The following is a 19,669-nucleotide window of genomic DNA, read 5'->3' as shown; positions in this document are numbered from 1 at the left end:
TGTGTGGATTTGTATGTGAGAGCATACTTTATACTATGGTCTACACCCATTGTTGGGTGCTGATGATGTCAGTGGGGATGTCATAGTAGCTAGTCCCTGCTATGCATGATGAGAGTTTGTGGTTTTCAATCTTATGAGTGACTATCGTGAGATTGAAACTGCACTATGTTGTGTTTTTAGAGGATGAGTTTGGGAATGTTCCTGGATTCATCTAGGTATATCCTTGTTTGGTCTCTTTTAGAAATTCGTCGATGGGCCTGTTGGCGGCTGACAACAAAATATGTTAGTGTTAACAAAACACTGACAGCAACTCGATTACAAACATGGGTATGGATATGAGGAAGGGCAAACAAGGACATGTGGCCTGTCTATTATATGCTAACATTGCAAAGCATCGTTGTAGGTTTGTGTCCAGGATCATTGAAAGAGGGATATGCAGATGGCCCTGGCTAGGTTTCTTAGAATCTGTGATTATGGAATTCCCTTCATATTTTGGAAGTGTAATATGTTGGCATTCCTCCACTGTTTTTTCATTGGTCTAGGTCAGTAGGATGACTTACCCATGTTGCTCTCTCAACTTATATATATTTTTGATTGCCTTTTCAGGATAGAAACTTACCTATATTTTCTTTCCTACTTGAAATTTATGATTTTAAATGATGGACTCATGGGTGACTGTCTCTCACCTCATCACATTCAAATTGCTGGAGCCATATACTCTCTCTCTCTCTCTCTCTCTCTCTCTCTCTCAAGAGTAGGATGATATAATGGGGTTTGGGGGGCGGGGTGGTGTAGACTCCGTTTGGCTTGTTTATTACAGGGGTCTGAGTCATATAAGTTGGAATAGGTTACGTTGGAATAGGTTCATTAATGCAGCTGTTTTGCAAGGACTGATTGCAATGGTATCCAAAGTGGCTCAGTATGATAAGTTTGCTGATAAGGTTTTTTGCTGTGGTAAAGAAAGGACAGCTTTCTTGTTTGTATACTTTTCTATCGATTTTGGAGTAGTATAAGGAGGTGATTATTGATTATGCGATGAAAAGATATCATATTATGTCATTTGCTGTCAAGTCCATGTCCAGGAATTTCATATAAGCTTAGAAATCATCCATGTATGTCCATATGCTCCTTTTGAATGCATGTCCATTTTGTTTAGTAAAACATTTAATGTTTATGTGCTTTTGACTGCGGAGCTAATGCTTGAGTGTGTTTTGATTCAGGTTAGTGAATTACTGTCTCAGGTCGACTCTTTTGAGGCGGAATTGGAGGGTCTGTCTGTGAAGAAAGGCAAGAGTAGGCCTCCGCGTTTGGTATGCATCATCTTGCATCAATCCTTACATCCTGCCTTCAGTTTTGAACTCCAAATGCAGAAGAGAGAAAATAATTAGCACATGGTAGTTACTTTGAATTAGGCAGACATGTTAGAGTGTGACTACAGTGTCCATGAAGCAAAATGGTTTACTGGAGAGCTGATTAGATTACACGTGGAATTGCTTTAATGACAGTTATATTTTGTTGGGATTGCCAGCTTTATGGAAAACTAGGTGTATCCTTGATTGTCTCAAGACTGTGATGCTCCTTATTGCAGTTTAATATTTAATTCATACAAAGGTTTTGCGCGAGGGGGTGTGGGTAAGGTGTGAAATGGCCAAGATCAGCCAAGATATTATCTATGGTTCTTCGTCGTCCTCCTCTTCTTGGGTAGGTCAAGTTTTGGACTTCTCAGGAACCTTGTGAGAAAAATGCACAAAGGCAAGCAAAGCTGCTAAGTGGAGAGCTACCAGACCAACAACATAATGCATTGAATTGCCGAATGCTTTAGATTTTGCATACTGGAATGAATAGATTATGGTCTGTGACCCTTTCAAAATTTCTGTACTGTTTTACCCCCGACCCATGGCAGGCAAACTTTATTCACTAGCAATGGGGTACGGAGGGGTTGTGAAACAGCATACAGCAACTAACGTGTAGCTGGTCTTTGCCTCCGTCTCGCTCACATCGCTGGGGTAATCAGTTCCTGACAAAATTTTAAACGTAATGTACACATCACACAAGTACACAAAGCAGAGAGCTTACAGCTTAAAAATCTTCTTGAATTACTGAACACCTGGAGATGCTGAAAGAATGAATGCAGTCTGCTTTGTATTATCAGTTTGGTGCCATGTCAAGCTGTCAACAGTAAAGTGGATGTCAAACTGTCAACAGTAAAGTGGATGTCAAACTGTCAACAGTAAAGTGGATGTTAAGCTTAACATTCTGCTTTAATCACTCAACACCTTTAGATGCTGAAAGAATGAATACAGTCTGCTTTGTATTATGGGTTTGGTGCCATGTCAAGTGGTCAACAGTAAAGCGGATGCTGAAAGAATGAATACAGTCTGCCTCGTATTATCAGTTTGGCGCCATGTCAAGCTGTCAGCAGTAAAGTGGATCGTCTCGTTCTACAAGCTTTCCAATTACAGCTCCAACGTCGTCTAGATAGATGTCTCTTATGAGTGGTCTTGAAATATGTATTGCATTTTCATTTTATCAGTCCATTCTGCTGCTGTTTTATCATTTATCTCCTGAAGGAAATAATCTTCATAAGCTTATCATAAAGAGTAACATTGAAAAGGCCTTTTCAAAAGAGGAAATGTAGAGAAAAGTGAAGGAAAGATATAAAACGTGACGCATGCCCGAATTGAAAACTTGCTAGTATTACAAGGTTGCAGTCCAAATTTGAAGTGAACATGAGAGTCATTGGTTCTTTTCTTAAAAACTCTTGGTTTTGGAATTATTTTTGAGAAGCTTGTGTCTTTGAGCACCTTTTGTTGAAAGGGTTTTTTTTTTGGTTGATCACTGATGCAGATTTGATTTTCTTATGCATGGCTGTATCAGACTCACCTGGAGGAGTCTATCACTCGGCACAAGGCACATATTATAAAACTTGAGCAGATTTTGCGACTGCTTGACAATGATGGACTGAGTCCTGACCATGTCAACGATGTGAAAGACCTTGTAGAAGATTACGTGGAACGCAACCAGGTAAGACGAACATTTTGTTTTTTGTTAGTAGTGTATACAGAACGTCTCTGAGCAGCAGTTCTTCGGCCTCCAGAACAACAGTAGGAATGATGTGGCCATTGCATTGTCAGGATGACTTTGATGAGTTTGCTGAAGTGGATGAACTTTATAGCTCCATACCCCTTGAAAAGATAGAGGCTCTGGAGAACTTGGACGCAATTCCTAGTGTTCCTCCTTCAGTTATATCAAAGGAGAAGGTAATTCTGGTTTTCAAATCTGCATGCAAGTGAAAAGATTTGCAGAAAGCACTGAGATCTATTTACAGGGGGTTTTCTCTGCAAGATTCCATATCTAGCATCTTCTGTGAAGTGCTTGAGTTACACTCCTCCACCATTTCTTAGTTTGCCTCTCTCACTTTGTTCTTTCTTTCTTTTTTGGGGGGGGGGGACATAAAATCACATGAGTTTGCACTCTTCATTGGCTTGTCCATTGTGCTTGGTGATAGGGAAAAGTAATGGTGTAAATCATGACCTTATTCACTCTTCATTGGCTTGTTGCCCAAAGATGAGAACGTGCTTGGTGATTGGGAAAAATAATGGTGTTGACCATGAACTTATTCTTGTTGGGATTATTTCTAAATGTTTGTGCTCATCAATTTATTCTGGAATATTTAGCTGTCTCTTGAGGTCTTACATAATGAAGGATGTACAAGAATGTTTTTGGCATTGATGATTATGGAGGCCATGCATCAGTGAATACATAACCCACCCATAGTTACCATAAAACACGTTTGATTAGGTTATCAAACGTTTGAAGATGTTTGAAAAAGCGACGTTTGGAAACTCAAAAAAAAAAAAAACGCTGCTTTGTCCAGCACACGGTTAAAATTTAGATTTGTTTGTCTTAAGGTTTTTAGATGCTAGCTATTTAGTAACTAGTTATTAGTTAGTAGCCTTGACATTGATGATTGGGGACACAATCATGATTCATCATTGATCAATGTGAACTTGAAGCTGGAAGTTTGAAGTCACACTTTTAAGTTTCACATTTTTCAGCTTGACTCTTTGAGAGTCAAAACTCAGAATGGTCACTCCACCTCAGTTTTTCAAACTTTTCAAACATTTGAAAACTCCAAACGTTTCATTGTTACTATGAACCCACCTTCAAGGCCTCCATGTAGTTCCAACTCATAAACTTAATGCTGTGTGGGCGGAAAATATTTTTTCTTGCACTTTCACATACGCATGCAGCAAGGGAGGAGGTTGTGTGTGTTGTGTGTGAGAGAGAGAGAGAGAGAGAGGGGGGGGGCGGGGGGGCGGAGGGAGGGAGAGTAATTTGTGATTTTTTTTGGCAGGGTTTGAAAGATATATTTGCACCACCTCAGGTTCTTGATGAAAGTTTGGCACAAGGTGGTATCGAAAGTGGGACTAGAACGCCACCCTTACAACCAGACGTGTCCACTGGAGCTGTTGTAGCAGGTTCTGTTGGTGGTTCTGGTGCAAGTTCAGTGGCTGTGCCAGTTTCAGTTCCACTTGTAAATGGGACTCGAGGGATCAGTATTGGTAGCCCAACTACATTATCAGCTGTCAGGGTCACTAAAAGTAATAACCCATCTGTTCCATCATCTCCTGTCAGTTTCTCAAGTACAATGAAAGAAGAAGAAGGAGCTAGTTATTTGGGGCGCAGTGGCAGTCTTCCAAGAAGTGTGGGAAGGGGAACTTTAACAAATTCTGTCAATTCTGGACAGTCATCACCACTTGTTTCAGTAGGAATGGTTACAAGTAGCCTTGCTGGCAGTGTTGTGGCTCCTACAAGTGGCCATGGTGCTGGAACTTCCATACCTGATCTCAGCAAAAGGACAGCGTTGGTAGGAGATGACAGGCTAAGCAGTGGAAGTCTTGCACAGCAGCTGGCTTCACCTCCAAGTTCTCAAAACAGAGTGTTTTTGCAATCTGCTGCCAAACTTGCAGATGCAAGTGGAGTAATGGATACAGGATCGTCTACAGATGGTGGAATCATTGGGAGCAGAATGTTCTCCCCACCTGGAGGCCAATGGAGACCTCCTACAGCGATGTCATTTCAGTCGTCGGAATTGGTAAGATTTTGCTAACAAACTTGTATTGGAAATATATGCCAGTTGTCAATGCAGTCTGAAATTCTGTGTGCTAATGAACCAGATAGCAGCTGTTATAAGGTGTTTATGGGTGTTTTTGGTCAAGGCTTTTTAATAACTTATCTGAAAGACTCATTTTATCTATAGAAAACTTGTGAAAGTCTGCAAGGAAACTCTATTTAATTATTTGCAAGCATGCAGGAAGTTGTCATGAGAGTTACGTTTTTACAAATTTTCTAGTCCTTGTTCAAGAGTCTGTCCACCCATCATAGCTTGATGGTTTCTCTTAGGCAACCGCAGTTGCTCGTATTCTCTTTGGCTGTGCGCCTCTTTATATACTTGTAGGCTAGTTACATGAAGGGGCATTTTCAAAACTTTAGATCTTGTGGTTGATATTAAATGCTCTTACAACCTCTTCCGACTTCTAAAAAGATACAATAAATGTAATACAAGTTATTACCATAATCAAGTTAAGTGATAAGGGTAAAATATTAAGTGAACCTTACTAGGAGTATCTTTGTACTACAATCAGAGTGTCTTAATACAATACATGCCTCGTTTCATCACTTATGGGGTGCTTGGAATTGCAGCTTGTTAGCATGAAAAGTAAACCTGCATGTGCCATCCGATGCAAATCAAGTGCAATCCTGCACCAAACGGATTTCTGAGGCCATCTGTTCGTTGAGTGCAATGTCACTCTTTTACAATCTCAAACACGTTAGGGCCCAAAACCAATAGGCTGAAATCCTCCCCCCCCTCAAAAAAGAAAAAGAAAAAAAAGAAAAAGGAATTTAATTTAATGAAAGAAGATCTGAATACAAAGCTTTTCAGCTCGAGGCTTTCATATTGAAAAACGTGATTATAGGGGAGAGAGTGGATAGAACCAACTCCGTAAAATTGGCAATTGCTACTTGTCACAATCCTGGCTACTTTCCTAGGTACATGCCGTAGGATGGCATGTTCTAGAGCCCTCCAAGTCCCTTTTTCACATGTGGGTGTAGACTTCTGCTGGGATGCACCTGTGCTTCATAAGCAAAAGGCAATAAACCCCTTAGGTGTAAGGCACTAAACCATAGCCCCCAGTTAATTGTTAGCACTTGCATGCAATATAAAACTCTAGACTAATCCGAGGCTCTGTGAGCGTCCCCACCAAGCAAACCGGTGCACACAAAATAAAAGCTCGCTGCTTGATCGAGGTCAATCCTCTTTGACTGTGGTTGAGAACTAGCGTGTATTTTACTGAGAGTATTTACAACTTGGTGACATCTCCTCGGCTTCTAGTCAGTTGACCTCAACTGAAAAGCCTCCTTGTAAAGTTCTAAAACTTATAGATAATGAGACAACATGTCTTCATCCATCCACTTGGCATTCAATGCCGAATAATTCTTGAACTTGACAAGTACTTGTAAATTAACTTGCCCTGGGGTCCCTTGCGTATTGTATGATAGATACTGTGCTTTGGTTAAAGGATCTCTTTTAACTCATCCAGTTTTGGTGGATCTTCCAATATAGGGTTTGTAGGCTCCGGCCCTTGATATTTCTTTAGTAGACTCATATGAAATGCATGTCAATCTTCCGATGCTCTGGCAATTGCAAGCTACCTCATATGTGACTAGGAAAAGGTATGTGGTAGACAGCTTAGCATACACTCTCTCTTCGCCCTTAAGCTTGTGGAGCCCAGCTTTCTCAAACTTTAAAAGTACCCAATCTCCTCGCTTGAGGTCGAGCTGTATTCTTTGCTTATCTGCAGCTTTCTTTTGTTTCTCCTGAGATCTCTCTATTGCTGTCTGCACTTGGCTGAATGCTGTCTGGAGATCCATGACATACTGATCAGCTGCAAATATCTCATCTTTGGTCCTCAGGATCCATCTTTGGTTCTCAAGATTGAGTGACTTATATTTGAGCTCAGGTCATTCTTGACTAACTTATATCTTAGCAGGATCCATCTCTATTCTATTCTTGGAAATAATATGCCCCAAATAATGGATCTTTTCCAGGAAAAAGTCACTCTTTTTGCTATTAGCATAGAGCTGATGCTTACGCAGGTCTTGAAAAACAATAGCAAGGTGTTACCTGCGCTCTTCTTCAGACTTAGAAAATACTATATTGTCATCGAAAAAGGTAGTAGTAGAAGCGCCAACAGCGGGTACAAGGGTGAAAGATAAGATCCATCATTCTGTAAAAAGGTGGTAGGGGCATTTGTCAAATCAAATTGCATTTCCAAATACTCATACAAACCAAAAGTAGTGCGGAATGCAGTCTTGTGCACATCTTGTGCTTGTAAGGGGACTTGATGATAAACACTTTTTAGATCTATCTTGCTGAATACTAAAGCTCCACTTAGCTGATCCAACACATCATCTATATGTGGTATGGGAAATTTATTTTCGGCGCGTTAATCCTCGTACATCCGAAAAGAGCCATCCTTCTTTTGAACTAGTAGTACAGAAGAGTAAAAAGGAGAGGAGCTGGGCTGAATTAGCCCTTTGGACAAGGATGCATGTATGGCAATCACATCATCTATATCTGCCACACATGAAGCAGAGTTATGGAATGCTAGGTTTGGGCATCGGAATTATGGCAGCTTAATGCTCCTGCAAATACATGGTATGGTATAGAATATGTCTCATGTAGAACTGCCACCAAAGCATGTGTGGGAAGGGTGCATCTTGAGTAAAATGCACAGGAATGGTCGGTAAGAGCTGTCAAGAAATTGCAGCTCATTCACAATGATGTGGGTGGCTACATGAGGACACCATCTTTTGGAAAGTATTTGGAATCTTTATTGTTGATTTCTTCAGATTTGCTTGGGTATACCCATTGAAACAAAGTCTGAACTATTAACTGTTTTCACCATTTTGTTGCAATGGCTGAAAATGAATTTTGTTGCAATGATTGAAAATGAATCAGGTTGCAAGGTGCATACCTCCGTATGGATAGAGGGAGGTAATACTTGTCAGATGCATTCAAAACATATTTGGCAAAAGGGGGGATAAAGCATCAGTGTACTATGCCATATACACCAGAGATAAATGGTGTTACTGAAAGAAAGGACATGATCGTGTGGAGATGGCAAGATGCAAACATCGACCTCAGAAGTTTTGCCTTGAGCACATCATGTGTGCAGCACAAATTCTGAATAGAGTGCCCTACAATGGCTTTGAAGACCATCACTCCATTGAGGCCTGGTATGATAAAAACCTAAGGTTGACCATCTCAAAGACTTTCATGTGCCTTCATAGATGAGAGGGAAACTATATGACAATGCTGTTAAATGCATATTTGTGGGTTACATAAGTGAGTGGCAACAAAGGGCAGCGTTTCTTTGATCCATGCAAGCATAGGATCTTTGACAATAGAGACGTGGTATTTACAGAAAATTCACCTAAGCCACTTCTTGAATTCGGCAGACAGACGACACACAATTTGCAAGATTTGTTTGAAGGTTTACTTCTATTGGGCACAGAGGTCCATGAAGGGAAGCCACTTGTAATGCCTAATGGACAACATGTAGAGGCAGAAAATCAGCCTTAAAATCACTCCATGGTAGACCATGAGGTGGAGGAAGTAGTAGAGGAAGAGGGAGCGGCCATAGAACTAGCTGGAACAGTTCCATGTTGGTTGATCCATATTTTGCAGGAGAGTAAGGTTGTAGATCCTCTACTTAGGAGGACACAGGCTGGTGCAAGAAATGCTAGAAAGCAAGTAGATCTAGCCTATATGAGCAACTCTCAATGAGGCAGAAGAGCAGCTTCAAATCATTGGCACTAAGTGGGCATATCAAGTCAAGAAAAAGTCTGATGGTACCATTGACAGGTTGTGGCTAAGGGCTATGTCTAGCAGAAGGGCATAGATTTTCATTTTCTGTCGCTCCTTTAGGCTGTCCACTATTAGATATTAGCTCCTCTACCTAGTATGACACGGGCTGGTGCAAGAAATGCTAGGGAGCATGTAGGCGTGGCCAATATGAGCAACTCTGGATGATGCAGATGAGCCAACTTAATTTGAAGAAGCTCAAGAAGGTGAACATTGGCATCCATGCAATAGAAATGAATACAATTCATAAAAATTGCACATGGGATCTAGTGGATTTGCTACATGTCAAGGAGCCATAGGCACTAATTGGGCATATAAAGTTAAGAGAAAGTTCGACATTACCATTGATAGGGTACAAAGCTAGACTTGTGGCTAAAGAATGTACTCAGTAGAAGGGCATATATTTTCAAGAGACTTTTGCTCCTTCCTCTCGGCTGTCTACTATAAGATGTGTAATCAGTTGGACATAAAAATAGCCTTCTTAATGAAGGATACATTGAAAAAATTAGCTCCTTGGTTTTGTTGTGTCTGGTATGGAAACCAAGGTGTGTAAGCTGAGAGAAAAGCACTTTTTGGTCTCAAACAAGCTCCCTAAGCTTGGCATGAGAGATACATGCCTATTTGGTTACCCAAAATTCAGACACAGTCCAATTGAGAGCACCCTCTAAAGAGGATCGTTGTGTTCTATTTGTGCTCAATCTACATGTGGATGACGTGCTGTTGACCTGAATAATCAGGATGCCATTTCAGTTGTCAAACTAGTATTTTGCACTATTACTTTGGCATACATTTGTGCAGTCAGATAAAGGCATATTTGTGCAACACTATACCGGTCTAGCAAGTTTATGATCCTGATACTTAAGAATTGGCAAGCAGTTGTGTGTTTTTTGTACCTACAGGGTACATAGATTTAGTGATTTAGACTGGGCAGGTGATCATGATACCCAACAATCCACCAATGAGAATTGCTTTTTCCAACTCATGCATATCTTGGCTAGATGATGCTTTTCACACTTTGTCATAGTCATTGTTGCCACCTCTAGCCTAGTCAAACCCTTTCTGCCTCATTCAGTACGCAACTGCCCCGTTGGCCAATTTGTTTGTTTCAACTTTCTCCCCCTTTTGGCATGCCCTTTCTTTCGTTTGTCATGTCCCTCCTTCCGCCAGCCTTGGGCTAAGGCCACTAGCAAAGCCTCAGCCCCCTGCCTTCAAGGCCTAATTTAGGCCATTTCCAAGCTCTCCACAAGGGGCCTTCCAAGTCCCACGTTTCTCTGTTCCGTCTGATCACAGCCAGTCCTAGGCTCTTTGCTGTCCATAGGCAGGTCCACTACCTTTAGCAGCCCATTCTGGCCTGGGGGGGTCACAGTTCCCACCTGTTCTTTCTCATTCCCTTGGATTTCTTGTTTCTCTTCCCTCAAGTTCTTTCTTATTTTGCAAAACACCCCCACACACACCCCTTTTTCCCTGTCCTTCAGCTGCCTCCCCCCCCCCCCCCCCTCTCTCTCTCCCCTCTTTCTCCCTTCTCCTTCAGCTCCCTTTCACTCTTCTCTACCCTTTTTCCTTCCACCTCCCCCATATGATTAAACAATAGTGATTTGTCACTCTCATGCCTATACGACGCTGAGTTTGAGATTGGGTTCAAGCAAGTTTAGCGATTGATGGTGACCACATGCAAAAAGTCACCAGCTATTGGAGGGATTTTTCTTCTATAGCTCATTTTGTCGGTGAGCAGCCAATCCCTCGTATACCAAAACCCTATCTCTCTCGACCCATCCTCTGTACCATGGATTCACTATCGATGCATGGTTTTCCCAAATTTCTAGGCACGCTACGTCCCATGTTGTGTTACAAAAGAATGACCAAAATGAGGAATATATCCTCTAAAAAGGAAGGTAAATCCAATACTAACCCTAGAGGGGTAAACCTCCATAATCTAACAAATCCCCCTTATAGTGACGGTGTGCAAGTACAGAGAAAGGGATCGATCACCAAAAGAAAGTATGCCTAAAGCTTTACGGAAAGCTTCAAACTTCTCTCTTGGTAGCACCTTGGTGAACACATCAGCAACATTGTGCTGGGAAGAGTAGTAGGTCAATGGTATCTCCCCTACATGAAGTGTATTTGGCATAATGATAGTGAATCTCAATATGGTTGGTACCGGCAAGAAAAAGGGGATTCCTTGTCACATCCATAGCACTTTGACTATCAATGAGAAAGGTAGCGGGTGTCTCTTGACACTCAGCGAAGATCTCCAAGCAACCTCATCAACCATACACGATGTACCGTGGTGGTAGTGAAGGCTTCCCTATTCTCAACCTCACATACCTAGATGAATCCAGGAACATTCCCAAACTCATACTCTAAAAAGACAACATAGTGCAGTTTCAATCTCACGATAGTCACTCAAAAGATTGAAAACTATAAACTCCATCACGCATAGCAGGGACTAGCTACTATGACATCCCCACTGACGTCATCAGCGCCCAACAGTGGGTGTAGACCATCACACATACTTGAGCATCCTTTTCTACAAAGTCTTCGTATTGAGTTTCTGTCGGCACTCCGGAGGTGAAGGGAAAACTCAGCCATGAAGAAGGCTAGCACTAGTGACTGTCACGGGTTGGAGAAGAAGATGGAGTTGAAGAGAAGCGCCCGGGGGGGGGGGGGGGCGGGGGATATATATATATATAGTGGGCTGGCTGGGGGTGGGGGAGGACCTAGCAAGTCAGGAGAGATTCAGGGGATATTGCATTTGCTAACTTCTTGCATTCTGGATACCATTATAGATGCAACATGCAAGCATTAACTTGGGCTCAAGAAACCTTGCTCTACTTCCATATCTTTCCTTTCCATTTATGGTTTTAATTGTGGTATTGAAAAGAGGCTGGATGTTGGAATGCTAGCTTCCACTAAGCAATCGGGAAACAGAAACAGATGGTTATAGAGAAAGAGAGATTCTAAAAGTATGATGAGTATCATAACAAGTGGTGGAATTCGTTGCCATCAGAGTCTCTAAGTACTATACTTGCAAACAAACAAACAAACAAACAAACAGGCAGACTAACATACATACATACATACATTGCAAACCTACATATGTACCTAGGTACCTATGTATGTACGTATGTACACATACATAGATAGCTTATGTTGCATAATTACAAAATTTGTCCACCATATTGTGAAAGCGAAAGAGAGAAAGAGAAAGAGAGATTCTAAAAGTATGATGAGTATCATAACAAGTGGTGGAATTCGTTGCCATCAGAGTCTCTAAGTACTATACATGCAAACAAACAAACAAACAAACAAACAGGCAGACTAACATACATACATACATACATTGCAAACCTACATATGTACCTAGGTACCTATGTATGTACGTATGTACACATACATAGATAGCTTATGTTGCATAATTACAAAATTTGTCCACCATATTGTGAAAGCTAGCAGCAATATGATGATTAGGATTGTTGGGATACAATTGAAATTTTCCCACTAATTACTTGGCCTTTTATTTCAATGCTTTCTATCTATGGCAACTGTAGACGTTCTAAATAAAATACCATGGACGTCGTATAAATCAAAATTCTGTTTCCATTATTTTGATTTTAGATTGGGCTTGATTCCTTTCTTGCAGGGTCATGTCCTGGCAAGGACAGAGATAGCTCCAGACCAAAAGCAAAAATTTCTTCAGCGCTTACAGCAAGTATCTCAGCAGCAGCAGCATAGTAATCCCCTTTTGGCGAGTGCACAACAAATCTCCCACATGGCAACAACTAGCCAAAAACAGGTGCCCTCTTATGGACTGTAATTAACCCATAACATAGAAGCATGTGTTCATGGAGAGAGAGAGAGAGAGAGAGGAGGCTGGGGCCTGGATTTATTACTCGTTTTCCTTCTTTAGTTCTAAACCATCTTTACAAGTTTAGCTACACCGAAAAGCATCCCCCGCAGCTCACCTGCATCCACGCACACAATTGAATGCCTCCTAGATTAGACAAAAACAGTCGAGCAAAAGATTTTCTAATACCTTCTATGTAACATAACTTGAGGCTGTGTTTTTCATCTCTCTGGATCCATGAATTTTCCATTAAGCTAGCCAAATCCAACCTAGGGAGATGTTCTGCACTGTGGGTGTGCATGTGCATCATGTTTTTGGGATGTATGGTTACTTGCATGTGTGCACGTGCGCACTTCCATGTATTTATGTGTAGACATGCATTCATGTATAGTGTTATTTTTCACTGGAGCATTTCAAAGGCTCTGTCTCCTCAAATGTTTCATGTGGTTTGCCAATTGAAAGGGTCTTTCAGTGCCAGTCTTGGTTAAAGGTGAGTTGATCAAAATGGAAGTGGTGGCATGCCTTGTTTTATCCATTCGCCTTTTCAAAACTGTCATGGCTTGCCGTGGTAGACCAGCAGTAGTGGGTTTATTAGACCACACAAGGACAGCCTATTCGGAACTTTCCAAAATCAGGTAGCAGATCCTAGAAGGTTCCAGATGATGAGGGGTCCCGTCTAGTAATTTTTTTACTGGAAGAGGTAAACTTAGGATACATGTATCTTTGGATGGAAAGAGGGCTCAGCAAGAGCGATGGATGTTTGAAAGGTTTGGGAATAACTGCTTCAAATTCTTTTATGCTGATTATTCTGTCATTCAGAGACTGGCCAACACTCAGTCTAAAGCATAGCCAAAGCCCACAGGCCCCCCTCGCCCCGCACCTCCTCTTTTCGCTGGGCGATCTGTCTCACCCGGCTATTAAACACATCAATGACTCATAAAAGATGGCGCTGCCTGTGGGTACCGGATAATTGGGCTATAGGTAGCACCTGAGGATTTAAATTTGCCAAAATCGAAGTGAGGGTTTCCACGCAATCTTGATTTTGGGCTTCAGCCCAGCTTTTCTAAGCTAGGTATTGAGGCAATTCCCACTGAAACCACCAATAAAGCTGGAGGGTGCGGATATAAGTTAGCTTTCGGCCATCCCTTTCCAACAAACCTTTTGTGCACATGCTTTGCGCCTTTTCTTCTTCCGAACCTTTGTTTTTCACGAACGAAGCTCAAAATGAACCCACATAGCGTCCTTACTTGCGAACCGTTGTCTTTTTTAAATTATTAATATTATTCTTCCAGGGTTTTGGGGGGATGTTGAGATATCAGTGCTTATATTTTGAAATTGGAAAATATTCTGATGATATAGGCGAGTGTTTAGGTACATTGGTGTCTTGAAATCAAACAGGGTCTTTTGCCTGTTTGGATTGCCTGTGAAGCCCTCCTTACTAGGAATACCCAGGGAATTCTGGGGATGTTCTATTGCCTTTGGAACATTTAAGATTGCACAGTAGAGATCAAAGTAGAGATGTCGTACTTGAGCACACATGGGCAAAATCAAGGCTCTTGATCATAGGCCAGGAGACATTTAGTTTTCAAATTGATTTTATAATCGCTAAAAGAACAACCGTGTTTGTAGAGAAAGGACCGCCTTCCTCACTATCTTTCAATCAAAGACACATTTATTTAAGCCTTTAACATGCCCAAGTAGCACATGTATTTGTTTGCTTCTGAGACAGAAGTCCTTCATGATAGATTTTTGAACTTAGCAGCCATTAAGAGCTTGGCAACACACCATTAACTCATTTAATTATTTGTGTTATGCCCACTTCATTTTTCGGGGTAGTATCAATCTGTGCTCATTTGTTTACAAACAATTTCCCCTTTCATGGCAACTGATTTTCCACATGCAGGCACAGTTGCAGCTGCTACAGAATCAGCAAGTGTCCCTCCTCCAAGCTTCACAAAATGCAGCACTACAACAGCAGCAGCAGCAGCAGCAGCAGCAACAGCAACAGCAACAGCAGCAACAGACAAACGTGACTCTTGGAGTACAGGGGCAGGCTATATCTGCAGCTACGACACAGTCTCAGACAAATTTACAAGTTCTCCAACCACAGCCTCCCTCCGCTGCCCAGACAGCTCAGCAAATGGTTCTTCCTGCTGGAGCCTCAGGGAAAGAAACTGGTTTGTGCTTGACACATGTTGTAGTTTATAGTTTTAAAGTTTGTTCATGACTTACATGCACCTTTTATACAGTAGCATAGCTTCAAAAAGCCAGTCATTCTTATATTGTGAACAAACAGAATCAGCTTCAGGTAGAATTGGGGAACTCTCGCAGCAGCAGAATCCATTACAGAAGTTGTCGGATGATGTGAAAACTGATACAGCAACGCTAGGGGCACCGTATACAAGACCTATTTTCAAAAGTGACGATGATCTGAAAAATTCAGACACATTTGATGTGCTTGTAAGTTTTTCTTTTTTTTGGTGGGGAGGGGAACAATTCTTAATTTGTACTGCACATGGTTGTAGTCTAGGCAGCTGAACGCTCTTTAAGCTCGTTACTAAATGGTCCATTTTTTACTTTATTTTATGCATGCTAGTGTAAATTGTGAGAAGAGTCGTAAGCAAAAGTAAATCCGATAATTGTTCACGCAGATATGAGAGTTGAGAGAAGTCAATGTAGGTCTTTATTGATGTTGCACAAATCAGGTTGAAATAGAAGGTTCACCACAATTCGAAACAAGTGCCTACGCTCTTCTTCTATTGAATGTTAGTAGCCTTAGTGCACACTCCTGAGATGGGAGATGATGAGGATGTGGTGCTCCAATTAATGGGCACAAGACCTGCTGCCTGCCTTCTATTCTCATGGAGGGAGGAGTAAGGATCCTCAGATGTATGTGGCGAGGAAGGGGCACCTCTCCCTTATATCGGCCACCAAGGGCCTAGCCTTGGAAGAGAAGAGGCTGACCAGTAGGAGATAATAACAACCCGGCTAGCGAGCCCCAGGTTATGAAGGAAGGAGAAGGCATACGGGTGCTCAATAATCTAGCAATCCTCTCGGGGCCTCATGTGTTATATGAGAGACATGACTATTCTTGGGCTTTTTCAGTTCGGCGACATTTGGTTGAGTCATGGTCTCTGATGATGTTATTGCCTCCCCCTATAGACCTGCACATGCCTCTGTGGATAGTTCATGGGAGATTCTGGTGAGCATTTCAGAGTGGCATATTTGGAGATCCAGATGCATAGAGACCTTGGAGGGTTTGCCTGCACAAATCATGTACAGCTCCAGATCTGCGGCAAATGGCATGGCAATCAGCCATCTAGCAAAGCCGCAGGTGACATGGCAATCAGCCAAGCATTATCAAGGGATCTGATGTGACAAAAATGCCATGTATCAGTCAATTGCTGATGTGGCAGTCGGCCACGTGGCAATCAGTTGCTGACATGACAATTGGATGCTGATATTCAGTTGTCCACGTGGCAGGTCACCTTGTGAGTCAGCCTTTTTTTTTCAGAGAGAGAAAATCTTAAATATGACAGAAAATCCTTGAGCAAAGGATTACATCATGCAAGGCATGAAAACATAAACACCCTGACAGGGCCAAATCAAGCAACTGCGATAGAGCTAGAAAAAAACCAAGCCTGAGGCTGAAAATGCCACCTCAATCCTGCGGAGGAACGGGGAGCCACTCCACTCCCTAATGAAAACTACCCTCCTGGTGGAGGCTGTGCCATGTCACCATTTAGTGCTGATCTAGTACTCTTTGACAGCTCATGCTGCTGTCCAAAGACTCTATGTGACTGATAGAGGGCTGAAAGCTGATGCCTAGGGCATCCGTCCTGCTCCTATGCTATGTCTAATGGCTTCTCTTCATGTGAGTCTTTACATTTGAGCATCCTAGAGCAGTGCCCCCTCTCAATGTCCAGACTTTGAACTTTTGCTTAGGTCCAATCTCATGTTTTTGTAAGCTCGCTAATATTTGTATAGCATTTGTGCTAGTTTCAAGATATCAACTAATGGACCTGACTTGTACAAGGTATGCATGTCCCATCTAGGAGGTCTTTCCTTTCCTGGTGGAGGTTTTCATCGCAGGAGCAGCTCCAGGACTTCAACCACTCCTTGTGTTTTTTCTTCCTTCTCTTCTTTGTGGTCAGTATCAGTGAAATCTAGTCCGTAATGTCATGCTCCTGAAACACAACGTTTCTTTGACCAATATCTTCTTAGTGGTTGGGTTGTAGAGTCGCTACCCTTTCTACTTCCACTTTGGTCTTATGTTTCATCCATAACGTGCATAAAACATTTAGAACAGAAAACTCTTTAGATGTTTGACAGAAGGCTTCTTACTTTAGCATGCATCACTGGGAGTCTTTCCTTCTAACGTCTTTGTTAAACTTTGATTGAGTAGATGCACTGCAACATTAACTGCTTCAGCATAAATAGTCCCTTGCCATCTAGTATTGACTGCGCCATCTCCAAAATGGAGCTGTTCTGCTGCTTTCCCAGGCCATTTTGCGATGGAGTAAGAGCTGTCACCAAGTGTTGCTTGATTCCTCTTGAGCTAAGGAACTGTTTGAACTCGGTTGAAACGAATCCTCCTTCTATGTCTGTCCTTAAGGCCTCATTCTTGACCAATGCCATCCATTCTTTCAACTTGTCAAATGCCAAGAAGAACTAAAAAGAAATTGGCTTTGGGAAATGGCAGCCTGGCTTTTTTGCCCTCTGTGCAAGAAGCAGATACATCTTTATGAGGGTGTCCATCTATTAATCAATTATTTTGCATGGTACACTACATACCCATGTGTAGATATCTACCCATGCATCTTTTCTTTTCTTTTTCCTTAAAAGAAAAGAACCTTCTATTAATGCTTGAAAGACTTCATACAAAACAGCAGCCCCGAAGGTGCTGAGTATGGGAAAAACCGAGAAAAGGCTGAAAGAAAAACCGGCCTGTTCCAGAGAAACCCAGCTCATTGCCTAGGGGATCTCTAGTACTGGGGCTAACAACCAGGTGGGGGGACTATACAACTAGCGAATCCCTCGCGGAGTGAAAATGTAAAAAACTCTTGGAGGCCAAGCCTTGCAGAATCGAGCACGCCTCGCGACAGTCGCCCTAGAGCCTAGGATCCCATGCTCCCAGGTGGAGCGGAGGGTGTAGATGATATCCTACCAGATGGCGACCAAGGTAGCCGAGGGTGGAACCGTGTGCTCACCCATCACCAGACCGCAGCGAGCATAACCCAAATGTTCCACGCAGTAATACTGGCTACTACCTCCCATACACTGTCTTCCTGAGGAGGAGAAGCGAGGCTATCAGGAGGGACCGTCTCATGGAGCTCTATCCTTTGAATGCCCAAACCCTGTATGTGGTAAGCTGGGGAGATCTCATCAATATGGAACGCGTGTCCTCCCTTAGTCAATCAGGCCACCATCCCCCAAGTGTAGTCCCTCTAAAGGCTCTACATACGGGTCATAATCTTGAGGGCTCCCATCCAAATCCTCGCTGTGCTACAACACCTCTAAAGGCAGTGAGGGATTGTCTCTAGAAAACTAGCAGAACAACAATGACACTGCCCCTCCACCCGCATTCGCTCTAACCACGGCTCGATGGGCAAGCCTCTGTGGGCGGCAAGCCAGGGGAAGTAGGAGATCTTCCTCGGCCGCAAACTAGACCATAACCACGTCCAAAACTTGGAATGGACATCCCGGGGCACTCTCCAGACCACCCAATACCTCTTCCTCGAAGGGGTCCACATCGAAGAGTCCATCTAAAGCCTCCTGCCAATCCGTGTGGTATAGGAGAAGAAGAACACCTCGTCCACCTGCTCGGCAAGGCCGCCCCTGATGGCTAGAACCACTGTCCCAGATCCCACTGGACCTCCCTCCAAGGGCCTACCCTCCCAAAGCCAGAGGTGCCATCTGGGGGCATCCTGCTCTGAGATACTAGGAGGGTCAATCAGCCACTCCTTCCCCAAACGTCCCACCACTCTGATTATCTACCAATGAATCCCATCTAGACTCCCATCCAGCTCTGAGTCTCTCTCAGTGAGTGCCTAGAGTAGTAGGCCTCCAAGTCCTACACGAAAAAAATCGGGCTGCATGCTGCCTGGCTGCATCATCATCCTCAAGGGGACAGCAGTCCGAGAAAACTGGCCCAACCATCTGTTGTCCCATCCATACGCGAAGCCGCTTCCACCAGGACTTAGGGATGGCTAGGTCAATGTCTCTCATCTGCTGCCTTGTCCCTCGCAAATGCGCTAAGGCGCCAAGCCTCCCCCCTACCTCCATGGGTAATCTGCTCCATCTACGAAAGGAGCCTACCAGTCCACTGTCCCAATGTGTCCAACCAATGTGAGTCCATTGCCCGAGCATAGGCCCCTCCTGATCTCCGATCTCTGGGTGCCAAACAAGGGGTTGACGCTCGAACTCCTCTTTGCATCTGGGCTGAGCACGAATGAGGCCCCTTGCTAATCTCTGCCAGAGCCTATGGAGGCTCCTCATCAAGGTGGAACCCTTGCCCGTAAGGGGGGCCTCTGAGAGGATCCATATGTGTGAATGTTGCCATTGCCCCCCAGTGCGTGGGGTGTTCCTGAGAAGCCCTCGCTGTAAGAGGAGCTTCCAAGGCTCTGCACTTGGGGTGAGGCCGCGAATAGCCAACATGCCCAAGAGGGCTTTGCTCTGTATCTCTGGATCAATGATACCCAAGCCTCCCAGTGCTTGCGGCATAATCACCGTCTGCTAAGCGGCGGGGGCTCTAGTATTCCTCGTGTCGTTTGAACCTGTCGAAAGGAAGTTCCGAACCAAGCGTAGAAGTTACCCAATGCACCCTCTGTGAAAACACCAGCAAGAGGCGATATACTAGGCCGTGGCAAGGACCTGGTTCGACACTAAGGCAA

At 43.1% G+C, this 19,669-nt stretch overlaps 1 protein-coding gene across 5 annotated transcripts in view; it reads left to right on the top strand.

Moving 5' to 3' along the window:
* The window catches only part of LOC147885430 (transcription regulator NOT2/NOT3/NOT5 family protein), a 100,259-nt gene that overhangs the window by 56,458 nt on the left and 24,132 nt on the right, over positions 1-19,669 (top strand). For 3 of the 5 annotated variants that reach the window (XM_087396085.1, XM_087396088.1, XM_087396086.1), the window contains exons 6-12: positions 1,221-1,310; positions 2,878-3,024; positions 3,135-3,260; positions 4,358-5,098; positions 12,573-12,725; positions 14,680-14,953; positions 15,073-15,236. In XM_087396085.1, the coding sequence (XP_087252211.1) occupies positions 1,221-1,310; positions 2,878-3,024; positions 3,135-3,260; positions 4,358-5,098; positions 12,573-12,725; positions 14,680-14,953; positions 15,073-15,236 (1,695 nt within the window). The remainder of the gene's footprint in view (positions 1-1,220; positions 1,311-2,877; positions 3,025-3,134; positions 3,261-4,357; positions 5,099-12,572; positions 12,726-14,679; positions 14,954-15,072; positions 15,237-19,669) is intronic. The other 2 variants (XM_087396087.1, XM_087396089.1) reach the window with 2 other exon arrangements.

This window comes from Dipteris shenzhenensis, chromosome 25, assembly GCF_047967505.1.
Source record: "Dipteris shenzhenensis isolate YYH24624 ecotype China chromosome 25, Dip_SZ_1.0, whole genome shotgun sequence".
NCBI lineage: Eukaryota > Viridiplantae > Streptophyta > Polypodiopsida > Gleicheniales > Dipteridaceae > Dipteris > Dipteris shenzhenensis.
The sequence above is the reverse complement of the archived record's forward strand: the minus strand, read 5'-3'. Positions and strand labels throughout refer to the sequence as shown.